Source organism: Pithys albifrons, chromosome 6 (genome assembly GCF_047495875.1).
Source record: "Pithys albifrons albifrons isolate INPA30051 chromosome 6, PitAlb_v1, whole genome shotgun sequence".
Classification (NCBI taxonomy): Eukaryota; Metazoa; Chordata; class Aves; order Passeriformes; family Thamnophilidae; genus Pithys; species Pithys albifrons.
The window spans coordinates 16264876-16279944 of NC_092463.1; the positions used below are offsets into that span (position 1 = coordinate 16264876).

A 15069-nucleotide genomic window follows, 5' to 3' on the forward strand; every position below is an offset into this window, starting at 1 on the left:
ACTTTCCCCTTTAGCAGTGAATCTGTATTTTGCTTAAATAACTTGTGCAAAAATGCAGGCCCTATCATTTATTAGTTCTTGGGACACTATGTATTATGCCAAAACTTTGGTGGCTTTTTCTCAGAGAAGAAGCCTAAGATTTAGTTTATAAAATCTGAATGGAAATAATCAATCTGTAGTACTTTGCATGGAAAAATGATGGTGTGAAAGGGCACACAAATAACCTCCCCACCCCTCCTCAACACCTCCACATGCAGTCTGCTTGTTAATATTCAGCTACCATTCCTGAATTCAATCTAGACTTATGCCAACAGATTCATCTCTTTATTCATGTGTCCTTTATACCAGATCTCTTTACCTTCAAATTATTTAAAGAATATCAACATACAATATAAAACACTAGATCAAAATTATATCATGGTTCATCATCCCAGCTGTGATCCTATGCCTGTCAACAAAATCCTCTCAGCAACTGTCGAGGATATGGTAGAGGATACAGGAACAAATGAAAACAAATAAATGATGCTGGTATTTAATCCATACAAAATGCACACTGAATTCAGCATGCATTTGTACTGTGCAAGGATGACAGTTTTAGATCTAGGAAGAACAGATAAGCATGGTTCATTCAAGTGGCATGTGTAAAACATATAAATGTTTTCCTACAACAGATGTACAGCCTCTGTTTAGGAATCAGTCAGTTCCTTGGCAGAATCAGACAAGTCAAACTTTAATCTATTTTTTTTACAAAATATAAGTTTTTAGGAAAAATAAATAAATACTAGGCAGGATGAGAGGGCTAGTCATTTGTCTTCTAATTCCCAAATCCTCTATGATATTCAAAATCATATTATCAAACTTTTCTTCAGATCACTAGTTACAAGCTACATGAAACCTTTTATATACATTTATTAATAGAAATTTCATTTTATCCTTAGATTAAGAGGCTGTGAGAGCCTGAGCCTGGAAATTTCAAAATACTGAAATACATGTAATAAAATAATAATGGCTAACAATGCCTACTGTGAGACTGGCACCTCTTATACAACAAGTACCTTTAAGCTGACTATATAAGCAGGTGAGTGGTACCATTAAATGAAGAACAATCATTCACTGACACATTTATTCATCACACCATTATTTCACTTGTTCATTCTGTGAACCTATGACAACCCACACATAAGTCCTGTAAGGAACTGGTTGATTTCCACCTCTTACTGGGCTGGCACAACAGGGCTATACACCACTAATTCAGAAGCTCTGCTGCTTCATTTCACAGCTTAGTCAGTGCCCACACTGACAAGATATCTTCCTTTCAACTGATCACGCAATAAGCTCATATGTTCTGATTTTGAATTTGTGACTGTTGGAAGTAGTCAAGTCTTGAAGAAGGAGCATGAAAAGACCTGAATCTGAGATTTTCACTTCTAAATTGTCAGTATACACAGCACTCAGAGCAGGAACTGTCAGTAGTCACAATTACTTAAGAGATTACAAAGACCCTGCTGAGCTACCTATTCTACAGACACCTGACAGAAGGGTGACATCTTCACAAAATGTCAGTAAGAAAAAAAATAAAGGACATAAGATGTCTATAAGCACGCAGAGGAGACAAATACAATTTACAATACTGACAAGGAAAAGCTTTCTGTCTGCTGTCTGTAAAACCTGAAGGTCAAAGACCAGGCTCAACATAGGTAACTCATGGGGCCAGTCTACTGAAAATTTACTTGTGGGCAGTGAAACACAGGAAGGTGAGGCACTGCTGGCATGGCTGACTGCTTCTGAATAACCTCCTCCCAACTCCAAAGTACTATTTGCTACCGGAGGAACTCTTCAGTACAGACTAAGAGCGAAGTTTCAATCTACACTTTTTAGAAGCACACTGAGATGTGATTCACTGTGCCATTTAGACAACTTCCATCTCTTAAGTTCATCTCATGATTCAGCAAGACAGTCAGAGTTAGAGCCTTCCTTTTCCTGTTCTATCAAAACATACCTCCCTTGTCAAACCCACCTGGTGTTTGCTCTGGTGTTCCTCCAAGGGCTGGTGCAGACTGCTCATGTCTGGTCAAGCTCACAGCTTTAAAAAAAACAAGAGCAACTCTGTTTAATGAGGCAGCACTGACATCTTACACTCACCATATATTCAGTGCTAGCATATTTATGTTCATTTACTCACATACTGTTGTCAGGCAGTGAGTGTAACTGCTTGGAATATGTCACTTCTGTGCCCTACAGGTTTTGTGCACTATGTTCTATAACTCCAATTTTCTCCATCATTTAATTTCGCTGGTACAACAGTTGTCACACAGGAGTCCAAATGCAGGATCAATAATTGGTCAAGAAGGATTACTTAAGAATCCCAAAATATTCAAGGATGCAAGAAGTTTTGGAAAGCAAATTACCGTGTAACTTAATAGCTCACTGGCACCTAGGTTTGAAAGTTTTACCATCCTTTTATATGGGTGAGAGCAACATGAGAGGTCCAATTTGAATATAAAGACTAATCTGTGTTTGTAAAATTCTCTAAATGAGGATGCCTGAGTTTTATTTCTGCTTGGAAAGGTATCTGCACAGTGCCCCATACAGGCCTATGGTTTTCCAGCACCTACATCCTCCCATAGAAGCTAGTGGGAAGGATGTGCTGCATTGACATTGGTTTCTTAACAAAAGAATTCTGAACACATCCAAAAATTCATTTGAGATATTAAAAGTTGATTTTAGATGTCTAGTATATACTGCATGCACTGATTAGTTACAGATGATTTTTTTCACAAACGCTGTATCTATTTAAGACAAAACTTTTGTGTATTAGCCACAAATAAAGATATACACACAAACTAGTCTTGGAGCATTTTGTTCTGTCATTTTAAACAAACATAGCATAGACACAACATCAGTCTATATCCTTTGTCAAACTCACTAACTTGTATGATCTGAACAATGCCTAAACAGTCAGAAACCTAAATTTGCTATCCAGTTGGATAAATATTGACATCTCCAATGTGTACCCATCAATAGGATACGATCCTAAGGGAGAAGACAGAAGGGTGTCACAAAAACATAAATGGATACTCAACGAATTTTGGTGGTTAAGGTTTCTGGAAGGGAGAGTGCCCTCTTTGACTCCGCTGGTCCCTTCACACTGTCCCTCAGGGAACGCACACTCTTCTGGCGGTTACGTGCGAAACGAGCCCTCTTGATCTTCCACATTGCTGCATCACTGAGGTTGGCCACATTAGTCCGGACAGCAGTGATAGCTTTGCAAATGCAATTGACCAAGTTAGGATTCATTCCACATGGTGAGGCCCTAATGCTGCCAAGTGCCAAGTGCAACTGGGCCCCAGGTCCCACTCAAGTCACAAAAGCTCCATATGGGCTCAAGGGGTCCATCTGCAAGGTACTCATTTGCATGCTTTCTCTCTGAAATCCTTAACACCCCAAATGGCATAACTACGTAAAAAAACTATTCTGTTACTTTTTTCTTTAGAGATTTAGAGACAAAAACAGGTTCTTGAAAACAAAACCTGAATTTCAGGCTAAGAGAACATGAGATGGCCTTTATTTAAAATGGCAAAAATATGGGTATGGATCATATTTAGTGCACTCATACCCAAATTTGGCCTCTAGTTTTGCTTCACTAACCTCCTATCCTGCCTACACCTACCACCCTGGATTTGAACAGTGACACAAAAAACCTGTGAGTGTTGATTATGAAATTACAGTGGTGTTACCAGCAGTATCACTGCATGCCTTAATGGGGTCACCAATACTCTTCCATACTCATGTCTACAGTGCAATGAAACTCTTTGAGTTTAATCATCTGAGTGACTGAAGCTGGTGAGCCCACCCTTTGCATCACTTACGTCTTTGAAATGGAGAAGAGAAAGGTTGAAATGAAATCTGAAAATTATCTTTTGCATATTTTGAATCACTCCCAAATATTCATATGTAAAGATATGACCCTACATTTGCAGCCAGAGATGCTAGAAAATATAGAGGCAAGATTCCTCCTTGAGGCCACAGCAGCAGTTTCCAGCACTGGGTCAAGCTACTCAGACATGGAGAAAAAAACACATTTGCAGTTCCACCCCTCTCCTGTGCAGCAGCAGAAGCACCTGGGATTTTTTAGGCACTGGGCTCCATGCGAGCGTAGGAAGAGGCATTAGGCTGCTGAGGGAGCACATGCTGTTCAAACAGTAGTTCCCACCTCCTCCAAGAAAATCAGACAGAAATAGATCTTCCTCATGGGCCCACATTTGGGTTAGGAAATTTTCAATTACTCATCATGCTAAACAATTATGCATGAATTATTTTCTAGTCCCTTCCCAGTGAATGGAAGGAGGCATGGTATCTCATCTAGAAACCAAGTATGAACAGGACAAACATTTAAATACATTGGTCACTGCAAGAATAGTTAACTGAACACTTGGTCCTATGAGTCCACGTGCCTCTTGTGTTGTGCCACATACACTGGGAGTTTTTTGAGGATCATAAAGCTCCTAAGGCTGACTTTGAACAGACCACCACAGAACAGGGTCAGGCATGATCTAGGACTTTGAGAATAGCAAACTTGACAGCATAAGAACAACTACGACAGAACAAACTGCAGGTGGCAGCTGATGATAGAATCCGACTGCATTTCAACCAAGGCTGGCAATCACATCCTAGTGAAAGCAAAACATGATGCCCAAAGGTGCAACAGAATATAGCTTAATCCATATTTGGGGAGTCAAAAAATGCTCACTTTGATTTATTCTCTTTTGGCCTGAAAGATTACTTAATTTCAGAGAACTTCTACATGTAATACCTACAATTCTCTCAGACCTTTGCAGGCAGATGAAATTCCAGAAGCTGATAAAAGGAGATCAGATTGATCTGGATTCTGCTTACTTGTTGGGAAAGGGAATTCTTTGTTGCAATCCAGATGAAGCTGTGCTTCCAGAGACAGGGTCTCAAAACGATTCACAAAGAACTCCCAGCTCAAAGCTGGAATATCCGCTTTTAGAAAATGAAGTAGCAAAAGCTTACTAAGAATTGTGGGCCTGTCCTTGACAACTGTGTCAAACTGGAAATCAAGGCAGAGGCAGAGACCCTAGAGAGGGAAACAAAAAAAAAGGCACAACAATACAGAATTGAGATTTTTTTAAAGCAAAGGGAGGTCAAAGCTTACAACTTCTCCTGTCAACTAGTAGAGGATAAAGGTTTAGCTCCTTTTTTTACCAAGTCCTGGAAGTCAGGACTAATGCTACTTATATCAGTGGAAAAGTAAGGTAAGTAAGGAGGAAAATGAACATCATATTTAGAATGTAAAATTTGCTAGGATTCTGAGGAATATAAAGGTGCAGGCAAAGTTCTGTCCTACTGCACATTTGGTATACAATATCAAAGTACTTTGCTCATACACTCTTGAATGAATCACCAAGCCCAAAGAGAGGAAGAAAAATTAAATGGTGAAGTGTTTCAGGAATGCTTTGCCTCAAAATTCTTGTTTCTTGCACTAGAATTTTGGCTGTAGTGTCAAGACTTAAGATTGAGAAGGAAGTCCCCACATGAAATACGAAGTACAACATACTGGTAACAGTCTCATTGAATTTAAGTTGAGTAACAGTCTCACTGAACTCAAGTTCTCTGGAAACTCTTTTGAGAAGATACCAAATGGAATGGAACTAACAAATATTAACAGATTTTTATAGGCAGTAAGACTGAACTTTTTAAAATACGTATTCATTCTATTCTCCAGAGAACTACAACTGAATTGTGTATTACGAGATTTATTTATCTTGCTTATCTCACTGTCATATCTGTTTAGTTTTAATCATGAGAATTCTGATTGGCAAGCTCTCTTACATGCTCAAAATTACATGCATAGGTAAATCCTGTAAAGATCAAGTCCATGTTTGGTTTCATTCAAATATATTTTCTCACTGTGAGCTCAGCAGGGTGTCATAAGTCTTAAAATTGTATTTTTTAATTGAAAAATACAGAATTATGTTAAAATCAGTTTTTGACAACAGTGGTTCAAATGCAATAGTAATCCTCTGCAGTCATCAATGACCTTAAAAGTTTTTTTCAAATGTAAACGATTCCATGATTCTAAGCTGGGGGTAAGACAGTACCATTTCCTATTTTGTGTACCATTTACTACTTTGTGCCTGTGTCACACTGCCTGTGTCAGTCACCAAGACCTACAGTGCTTGCCTAAAGAGATACCAGCAGTGACCATGATAGTATACATCCAAATAATGGGTGAAAACCCAGTTTCCTGTTTGAATGTATTTTTACCCATGTAATGCACCCACCTGTAAAGCTGGTCTCTTTATGGTGTCAAGTAATAGCCCAGCTCTTGTAGCTACTGCTGGGTTGACATCTTCCACAGCAGTCAGGAAACAGCAGAATGCATGAGCCAAGGAGTACTTCAGGAGGTGGTTTTTTGTCACAGAGTGAATATCCAAAAATCTGCACAACACAGCCACTTTCTCCACTGTAGTAGTCATGTACCCAGATAAAGGAAAGAGGCATATTCATTTAGGCACTGGCTTCTTTATGTACTGGTTAATACACCTTCCTAGAAACATGTACAGCTGAGACAGTAACAACAAAAATAGGCAGCAAGAGCTGCAATTTTGATTTATATTACCCAAAAATATCTCATGTTCTCCTCTACTTTACTGCACTGTTTTGCCATAGTTTTCCACTAGACTATCTCCAAAACTCTTCAAAGCAGCAAAAAGATCATCATCCATTACAGGTCTCCTCAGCTGCAGCAGAGAAAGTTCCACCTCTTCAGAGAAGCAACAAAGAGAAAATAGAGTACATTTCTCAGGCCTACCTGCTTCAAATCTCATCTTCCAATCTTTGCTGTTGAAATTGCTGTTTATGATTGTCCAGAAAATGTCTGCTCCATGGGGAAGTGAAAGTGCATGAAGAAGAAGTGGGACTGCCAGAGACGAAAGCTGAGAGAACTCAGACTTCACAACTCCCCATAAGCTGGAAAGGCAAAAAAGAGCAAGCCTGCTTATAAAAACACTCCCTTGATATCCTTTCTTCTAAACATAATGCACTTGTCATGAAAATCCTTATGAGCCATTCTGGGCATTTATGTGAATACCACAGCACAGCTTGTAGGAAAACAGAGATATTTGCAAATCTTCAACTACAGCAGTTTTTCCTTAAAATTCAGGTTCAAATATTCCTTACTTTGAAACACTTCAGATTTTAAAAGAATTTGCCTAATCAAAGGCAACTGCCATGGAACATAATCTGTGCTATGAATAAGGAGTTTCAGTACGACCAGCTTCAGCACATAAGCCACATGAACTCTCCTGGCACCACGAATAACTAAGATGTTGGGTGTTCCCAATTTGCTGGTATTTAGATTCAGGACAGATTCTCTAGTCTGCTAAAACCTTACAGCCTTACAAGATGCTCAGTGACAGAGATACAGTGCAGCTGTAAGTGCGGATGAACACACTATTTTAGAAGATCATATGCTGATGTTTATTCAGCTAGTTTTCTGCAAAAGTCCCTTTCTCCAAAAAGAATCCTGAAGTGCACATATTTCAGTCCAATTCACTCTGATTCTAAATGAAAAAACTTCCTTCCCCTCATACAAATAAGGTGCAATACTGTTGTTCTCTTAGCTTCTTACAGCTAAACCCCTACAAGCTGTGTACCTGTGCCTACATCATGTTTTATTTTATTTTGTAGAGTCAGAGAAGATACTTCAGGCTACGATAATGCTATTATTGAGTATGAGAAACTGACTCACTGCAAAACAAGTGGTGCATGACAGAATAGCCACGATGGACAATAGAGGGTCCTTTGGTTTCATTTACTGCATCTTAATTAGCCAGCGTAATGAGCTCTTACATGCATTTCTTAACCCTTCGACATTTCCCTAACATCCTTGTTAATTTTCCATACTAAACTTGTAAATTCTTTGATGCTAACAACCAATGTATAGCTGGAGAATTAATGAAGTATGAAGACAACATATGCAATAAAAACCTACCTTGAAATCAGCATGTGATCTTGAATATAGGCAAGAAATTGTGGATGGTCCTTTCTTGCTATATACAGGCACTCCCCATGAAGACACAGGATCTTCAGACAATTCAGCATGTTAAAAAGAATGTCTGGTTCTTCAAACCTTGACATTTCCTGTGTAAGCAGATTTACTACTCTCAACACAATGACACCACTTTACCAACAATTCAAACTAAACAAAGAAATAATCAGTGTTACCTGCAGTATAGTGTAAATGAGCCTCAAGGTAACAGGAAGTTGCTGGTAACAAAACTTTCTTTCTGTGTCATTCTTGACTGCTGTTAAAAATGTAAGTTACAGACAATGTTAAAATTCTTTTATCTGTGGATTCAAAATGAAACTAAAGAATGTTAACATTATGACAGATATATTCATTTTACCCATGGAACCTGCAGTCAGTAAAGTTAGAACGGCATGGAATTTGGCATGCAATATCTGTGCTACTTTATGTTCAAAATGCCAAAATTTCTATTAACATTTTTTGAGAGACAGTCATACTTGCTATCAACCTAATTACAGCCTTCTTATCTAATTAATGTGTTGAAATCATCATCATCATCATGGCTAGGCTTTGGGAACAGATTTGGGACGGGGTGGGTGTGCCCTTTGAGCCTGCACAGTGGATTTTTTAGGTGAGGCACAGTGTGTGCAGAACTGGCCCCACCCTTTAACTCCTCAGACTCATCTGCCACGGCTGAGCGAGCTTGGACGGTGACAGTGAAGTCCTCAGAACTAGAACCTACAGCCCCTGGTATTCCCAGAAGGTCTCCCATCCAAGTATTGACTGGGGCCTGATCCTGCTGAGCTTCTGAGGTCTGACGGGATTGGGTGTCAGGGAGGCATTTAACTGCCTATTGAAAGAATTAAATGCATGATAAAAAAGTGATTGTGCATTGTTGAACTTGAAAGACTGCTTCAGAAACTTTTATTCCATACGATTAAAGCATTTCTATTAAACCTTACTGAAATAACCTTCATCCTCCACCTACCAGCATTTTCTGTGGTCTCTGTATGATTTCCTGGGTTTTCTCCATGTTTTGGTGCTGACTTGTCTTCCTCTTCTCCTTCAGTTCCTATAATAAACTCAGGTCTAGTATACAGAAGACTATCCTCGAGGTTATCTGTGGGCTCCTTTAAGAATATAATAGGTTAAATTCATTTCTTGATGTTATCCATATACTGCTGTTTAAGCTACATTTGGTGTGATAAGCTCAGCTCAAATGAAGCATTGTTTAGTTCCATGTACACTTGTGGATTCAAATCACCTGAATATCTAATACTTCGCATCAGCAAATGCATACCAAGAAAAAGATTATGTTTCAGACATGGATTTAACAGAAACTGTATATTCATATTGGAGTTGAGGTGGATCCAATCACAGAGCCAATGTTTCAGCAAATTTGTCATCCTTGCCTGAAAGGAGTAACAGACAGGAGCAGGGCATCTTCTACACTACTGTAAAGTCACAGGCTTTGAATCACTTTTACACTGAAAAAAGGACTAGGCTGGAGTTGCTTCTGCCAGTGGCCAGGAGCTCAGGATTGAAGGTTGCTGTTGTTACATTCAAGTCGTAAATTGCAGGGTGGATCCTAGAACTGGTACCATGCCCCAGCACCCAGGACAGCACTCCTTGCTAATTTTGGGATGAGAATCTCTGTACTGATCAGGCATGAAATGATTTTTCTCACACAAGTTACTGAATACCACATGCAGAATACCTACTGCTAGCATACACATCCAAATGAAATTCTGAAACTTTTACTCATAAAAAGGCATCACTATGCCCTCCGCTGAAAAAAGAAATACTAATAAACATCTGCTACTAACATGCCATGGCAAATGAGCACTCAGAATAACAGGAATGATGCTGTCTTCTCGACTATCAGTTGGAACAGTTATGTATAATAGACACACAGCTTAACATAAATTCAGCAAACCACCATCACCACCACAGGAAATGCTCTAGTTCTTCTGCAAAGCTAAAGAGGACTTTAATGATGACTAGCTATTGGAGAGTACATATCTGTATCTGATAAAGCTGGATACTCAGCCTGAAATACATTCAGTTTTTCAACAGTGCTCAGCATTTCCAATGGTCAAGCACCAACTAGGGCTTGCTCACTCATCAACTGATTCACCCAAAATCATTAACCATTTCAAAGTATCCACTCTTCACCTTTAAAAGAAGATGAAAAGCACTAAGTATTAACTAATTCTTTCCCATTTTATTTGAGACACAGTATCACAGGAGTGACTTCCTTGAACCAATTCAAACTTAAATTTTACAGTTTGATGGCATTTTGTTTTAATCTCCCGAATCCTTCATGCCAAAGGTCAGTGCAGCTTTGCTCCCTGGAGTACAATGGAACCAGAACAATGAAGAAGAGGAGTTTTAGCACACCAGTACTACAGACTCTTTCCTCTCTCCACTTACCACAAGCCTGATTTCTTCCTTTGGAGCAAGCTGTTCCAGCAGCTCAAAACCCAGCTGGTAACACAGAATGCTGGACTGGCAGAGACCACATTCAACAGCTTTTTCATCTTTATGGCAGGTGTGAGAACCACCCCAGGGGGCCTGGAACACATTGTTTATGATGGATAGTATATCTTTTGAAATGCTGTTCTCTAAGCCCAAAGTGACACCATCATCCTGGAGTTCCATCTGAAAGAAAGTGAAAGGAGTATGGATTTATTATTTATTTAAAAGCCAAAGCCCTGTCTGCCTCTTCCTACATTTCTACTAGTTTTATATTACAGTAGTGGGAAGAATTTGAGATAAACTCTAACAAGCTTAAATTGCCACTGGTGTTGAGGCCCAAGCTTGAATAGATAAACAGAAAATTCTAAGAATAGGATCCAATTATTTTACCTGGAGACAGTTATCCAGAACACTTGCCCTTGGATTCACAATGTACAGATTTAGCGATCCACAAACTATGTATCTAATCTAGGTCTATCAACAAGCCTCTGCTTCTAAGGCTGTAGAAATCCTCAAGGAGAAGTTCCTTTCACAATTATGAGGTTAATATCTAATCTGTATGTGGAGGTATCTAACTTCTCTTCATTGAACATGAACCTATAACTCCAATAGAGGTAAAAGCAGGTAACAGTTGTATCGTGAATGCCTTATACTTCATGCCAGTGCCTTAGCAGAAAGGGAATCAACATAGGATCAAAGGAGAGCCAAAAGTGACTACAGAACTTCAGTGTGTCTTTCATGTGGGTGTTTTACTTCTGCAAGTACCTGCTTCAAGATGAGATCAAACATTAGAATGAAGCAATTAAGATTCATTTCTTCATCTTCACAGTCAAAATCAATTGTTTTTCCACTAGAGTGTCCAAAGTTCTTGAAAGGGCTGTGAAAAGGACTACGTATTGGACTCCGAAATGGGCTCTGGAAAGGGCTTGGGTAAGGACTCAACATGTTGCTCTGAACTCTGCGCCCAGGGTCAGAAGCAACACTTACCTGAAAATATAAAAGAAAATTGACATGTCCAAATGACTATTAGACATTTAAGCAATCCTATTCTATAAAAAAATGCAAAAAATATCAAGAACTATGACAGCCTTACTATCCCCTTCTGTAGCTTTTTTGCAAAATATACATATCCTGCTGCTAATTAATGCTGATTAATGCTGCTAAATGATAAAATATTATAGAAGTACAGGAATCATATTCCACACAGATATATATATTTTCTTTAGCTAAGTGGCCATCTCTATTATTCCTACTAAGGAGGAATTTCAACATCATAAACCAAACAGAAAATTGGTGCAGGCAGTAAAGCAGCCATCAGGTTACAATGATCCGCTCCATGATCTATGGACACCGACTTTAATAGCAGAAGGCTAATAAAGAGGCCATCTCCTAACAATGGTGTTAACTAAGGTTGTCCCAAGGACACAGGTAGCTGGAAATGAAGTAGATGAAATGGCACTGAGATGTGTATGTCTGCCCACACCACAACAGGCTATCTAAAACACCCTGAGAAGGTGTAGGTGTTGCAGGGAGGTACACAGACAACATATGAGGTCTGTTTTCAGGCCAGGCATGGTCTGAAAGACCAGACAGTAAGTTTGTCTGTCTTTCTCTTTAGTTTAGCAGTGATTCTGGTCTAGCTACATCAGAAGACAGGCAGACCACATGTAAGGAATCATCAACTGCTTAGATACTGTAGTTAAACCAAAAGAAACTGATCTTTCAAGCAACCTGCTGCCTGAGGTCCTTGAAGCACTTCATCCAAATTACTGTGCAGTTAGTCACATCAGACCAAGTATGTGCACTGCCTACAGACTTGTACATGTTTCCTTCCAGACCATAAGCCTTTGACAGACAACTTCAAAACAAACTTCCCATGTCTTGGGTGAAAAAAAAAATTCAGGGAAACAGAAATAAATTTTGCTCCGTCACCCTTCCAAAACATACCAGGGCCCACCAAATTCATACCAGAATACAAAAGGTTATTCTGGGGGATCAGTTGTCCATAACAAGTTGTTGTTGATGGTTATTAATAGAAGATGCAAAGAACAAAAAAGGTTGGAAAAGATACCACGTTCCTACCTGTATTATATTTACACTGACCATGTGATAGAGCGATATTAAGTGAAGTCAATTTTCATCCTTTTCCAAAATTTACAGTGTTTCTAATCAAATGCTGTCATACTGAAAGACAGCTTTTTAATTCTTTTCATGCATTCTACTAGGAAGACTGTTCTAAGCAAAAAAAGAAGCAGGATAAATAACAGTTACCCTCCGAGCTGCAAGATTTCCTGCCAGTTCACTGACTCTCGATTTTCTTTGATTTGCTAACTCTTTCACAGAATTAACTCCATCAGAAAACATGCTGATTAGTAACTGAAGAGGTACAACAATGTCAAGTTCAGACAACACCTGAGGAAAGACAATAAATAAAAAAGTGTGAGTTTCAGGTTTAATCACAAACACCAGCTCTGTTAGAAGCACCTTTATAAAATGATCCTCAGTTCACCAAATTCCATGTATTTAATTCTGGGATTCAGTGAGGTGAGGTGCAAGCTTACATTCCTGTTAGAATCAAGGCAAAAGAAAACAGGCAAAAAAATCAGGTATTTTGAAAATACTTGTTGGCATCCACTTGGTAAACCTTGAGATCAGTTTTATGCACAAAAACACACAAGGAGGCTTAGAGGTGACCTCATCACTGTCTATAACTACCTGAAGGGAAGTTCTAGCTAGGTGGGGTTGGTCTCTTCTCCCAGGCACTCAGCAATAGGACAAGGGGGCACGGGCTCAAGCTCTGCCAGGGGAAATTGAAGTTGGAGATCAGAAAAAAATTCTTTACAGAGAGAGTAATCAGGCATTGGAATGGCCTGCCCAGAGAGGGGGTGGATTCACCATCCCTGGAGGTTTTTAAACTGAGATTGTCATGGCACTGAGTGGCACTGGAGTTGGACCAAGGGTTGGACTTGATGATCTCAGAGGTCTTTTCCAACCCAATCAATTCTATGATTTGATGAATCTAGGATTATTCCACAAAAATATTTCTGTAAAGCAGAAGTATTACCCATGCTTGAATGAATAACTATTTACTCTCTTTATTATTAGTTAAAACTGAATTCCTGTATTTATCCTAAGATTCCAGTCAGAATGGTCGCCTACAGGTGTCACCATAGTAATGGTAGGGTTATTTGGAAATCACTGAGAGAATATTCACAATCTATTTTGTCACCAACATCCAGATAAATATAAGCTCATTTGCACATTAAGTGTTATTAAGTCAGGCAAAATCTAAAAAAATCATGTGTTAATTGAAAACTCGGTATATCTGAAAATTGTTACAGTCATTAGGTAAATTGGCCTTTGCAGAGGATTAATTAAAATAACCCCCAGCAGAAGTGATAATGAAAAGCACAGGCGTTAATCAAAGGTGCCATGGAAAATGTTACACCCTTTTTGAATTCACTGCCCTCAGCTGACATGATTATTCCTGCAGTTTTGAATATGAACATTAGGTGAAGGCCAGCTTCGTGGGCAAATATAGCACACAAGCACCAAAGCAGCAGAAAGTTCCATGGCACACAGCTAGTCTAATTCAGCTCTTCATATGCAGGAACAACTACAGCTGTTTCAGGAGTCTGGAATGAATTTTGGAAACTACGGTACAAATTCTGTGGAGACTAAAAACTACTGCTGTCAGCCAGCTGAATGGCCCTAATGACACAACTGACATTCAAAATCAAAAGAAATTCCCAGCCATCCATTTTATTACAGAATCACAAAAGCATTTAGGTTGGAAAAGACCTCCAAGTTCATCAAGTCCAATCTCAGACTGACATCCACCCTGTCAGGTAGATCACTACTCTGTCAACTAGATAATTGCTCATGATGGGTTAAGTACATAAAGTTTCTCAGTGTCCCTCTACCAACCATTCATACATGGGAAATAAGCAAAGAACAGAAGGATTGCATGAACTTTGGAAAAGTGGTTTCTTTTGTTTTACTCTCCTTTTTCTTTTCTTCTTCAAAATTAAAAACTCTTCCAGCATGACTCATCAAGAGAGAACACTCACATGCAGCCAGAGTAGTGCCTGCTCTTGCACAGAGGATGGATACCCCGTGAATCGACAGCTAATAAAGCCAAACATCTCCTCCATGGAGAAAGGGAGAGGACAAAGTTCAGTGTCAAACATTTTGCTGAAAAGTAGAACAAAAATATAGCCTCATTGAGTTACCATGGTATATACTGTGAGATGTAACAGAAAACTGGTAGAAAGCTAATATTACTTGCATTCTCACCCTTCATGGGGTTGCTAGGTTGCTGATACCACCTGTCCTGACTGTAAAAGGTAATGACCTCATGAATTTACATCACATCTCATATGCCCAGTTACATTTGACAGCAGTATCTTTTCCAATATCCAACGTAAAAATTGGAAAACTCCTTATCTCACCAGTAGCCCACTATTCCATGCTTACACTAAGGAATGTTTACAGCAATACATAGAGATACGAACTTACAGTCACTTTCAGAGCCTTTT

General features: G+C 39.1%; 1 protein-coding gene across 4 annotated transcripts in view; it reads right to left on the minus strand.

The window, feature by feature from the left end:
* UNC79 (unc-79 homolog, NALCN channel complex subunit) overlaps positions 1–15069 on the minus strand; it is a 105642-nt gene that overhangs the window by 58817 nt on the left and 31756 nt on the right. For all 4 annotated transcript variants that reach the window (XM_071557624.1, XM_071557626.1, XM_071557623.1 and 1 more), the window contains 12 exons: positions 14602–14725; positions 12803–12943; positions 11297–11518; positions 10487–10714; positions 9042–9183; positions 8251–8330; positions 8018–8166; positions 6836–6993; positions 6306–6487; positions 4897–5098; positions 3084–3263; positions 2018–2083 (listed from right to left, as the gene is read on the minus strand). In XM_071557624.1, the coding sequence (XP_071413725.1) occupies positions 2018–2083; positions 3084–3263; positions 4897–5098; positions 6306–6487; positions 6836–6993; positions 8018–8166; positions 8251–8330; positions 9042–9183; positions 10487–10714; positions 11297–11518; positions 12803–12943; positions 14602–14725 (1874 nt within the window). The remainder of the gene's footprint in view (positions 1–2017; positions 2084–3083; positions 3264–4896; positions 5099–6305; positions 6488–6835; positions 6994–8017; positions 8167–8250; positions 8331–9041; positions 9184–10486; positions 10715–11296; positions 11519–12802; positions 12944–14601; positions 14726–15069) is intronic.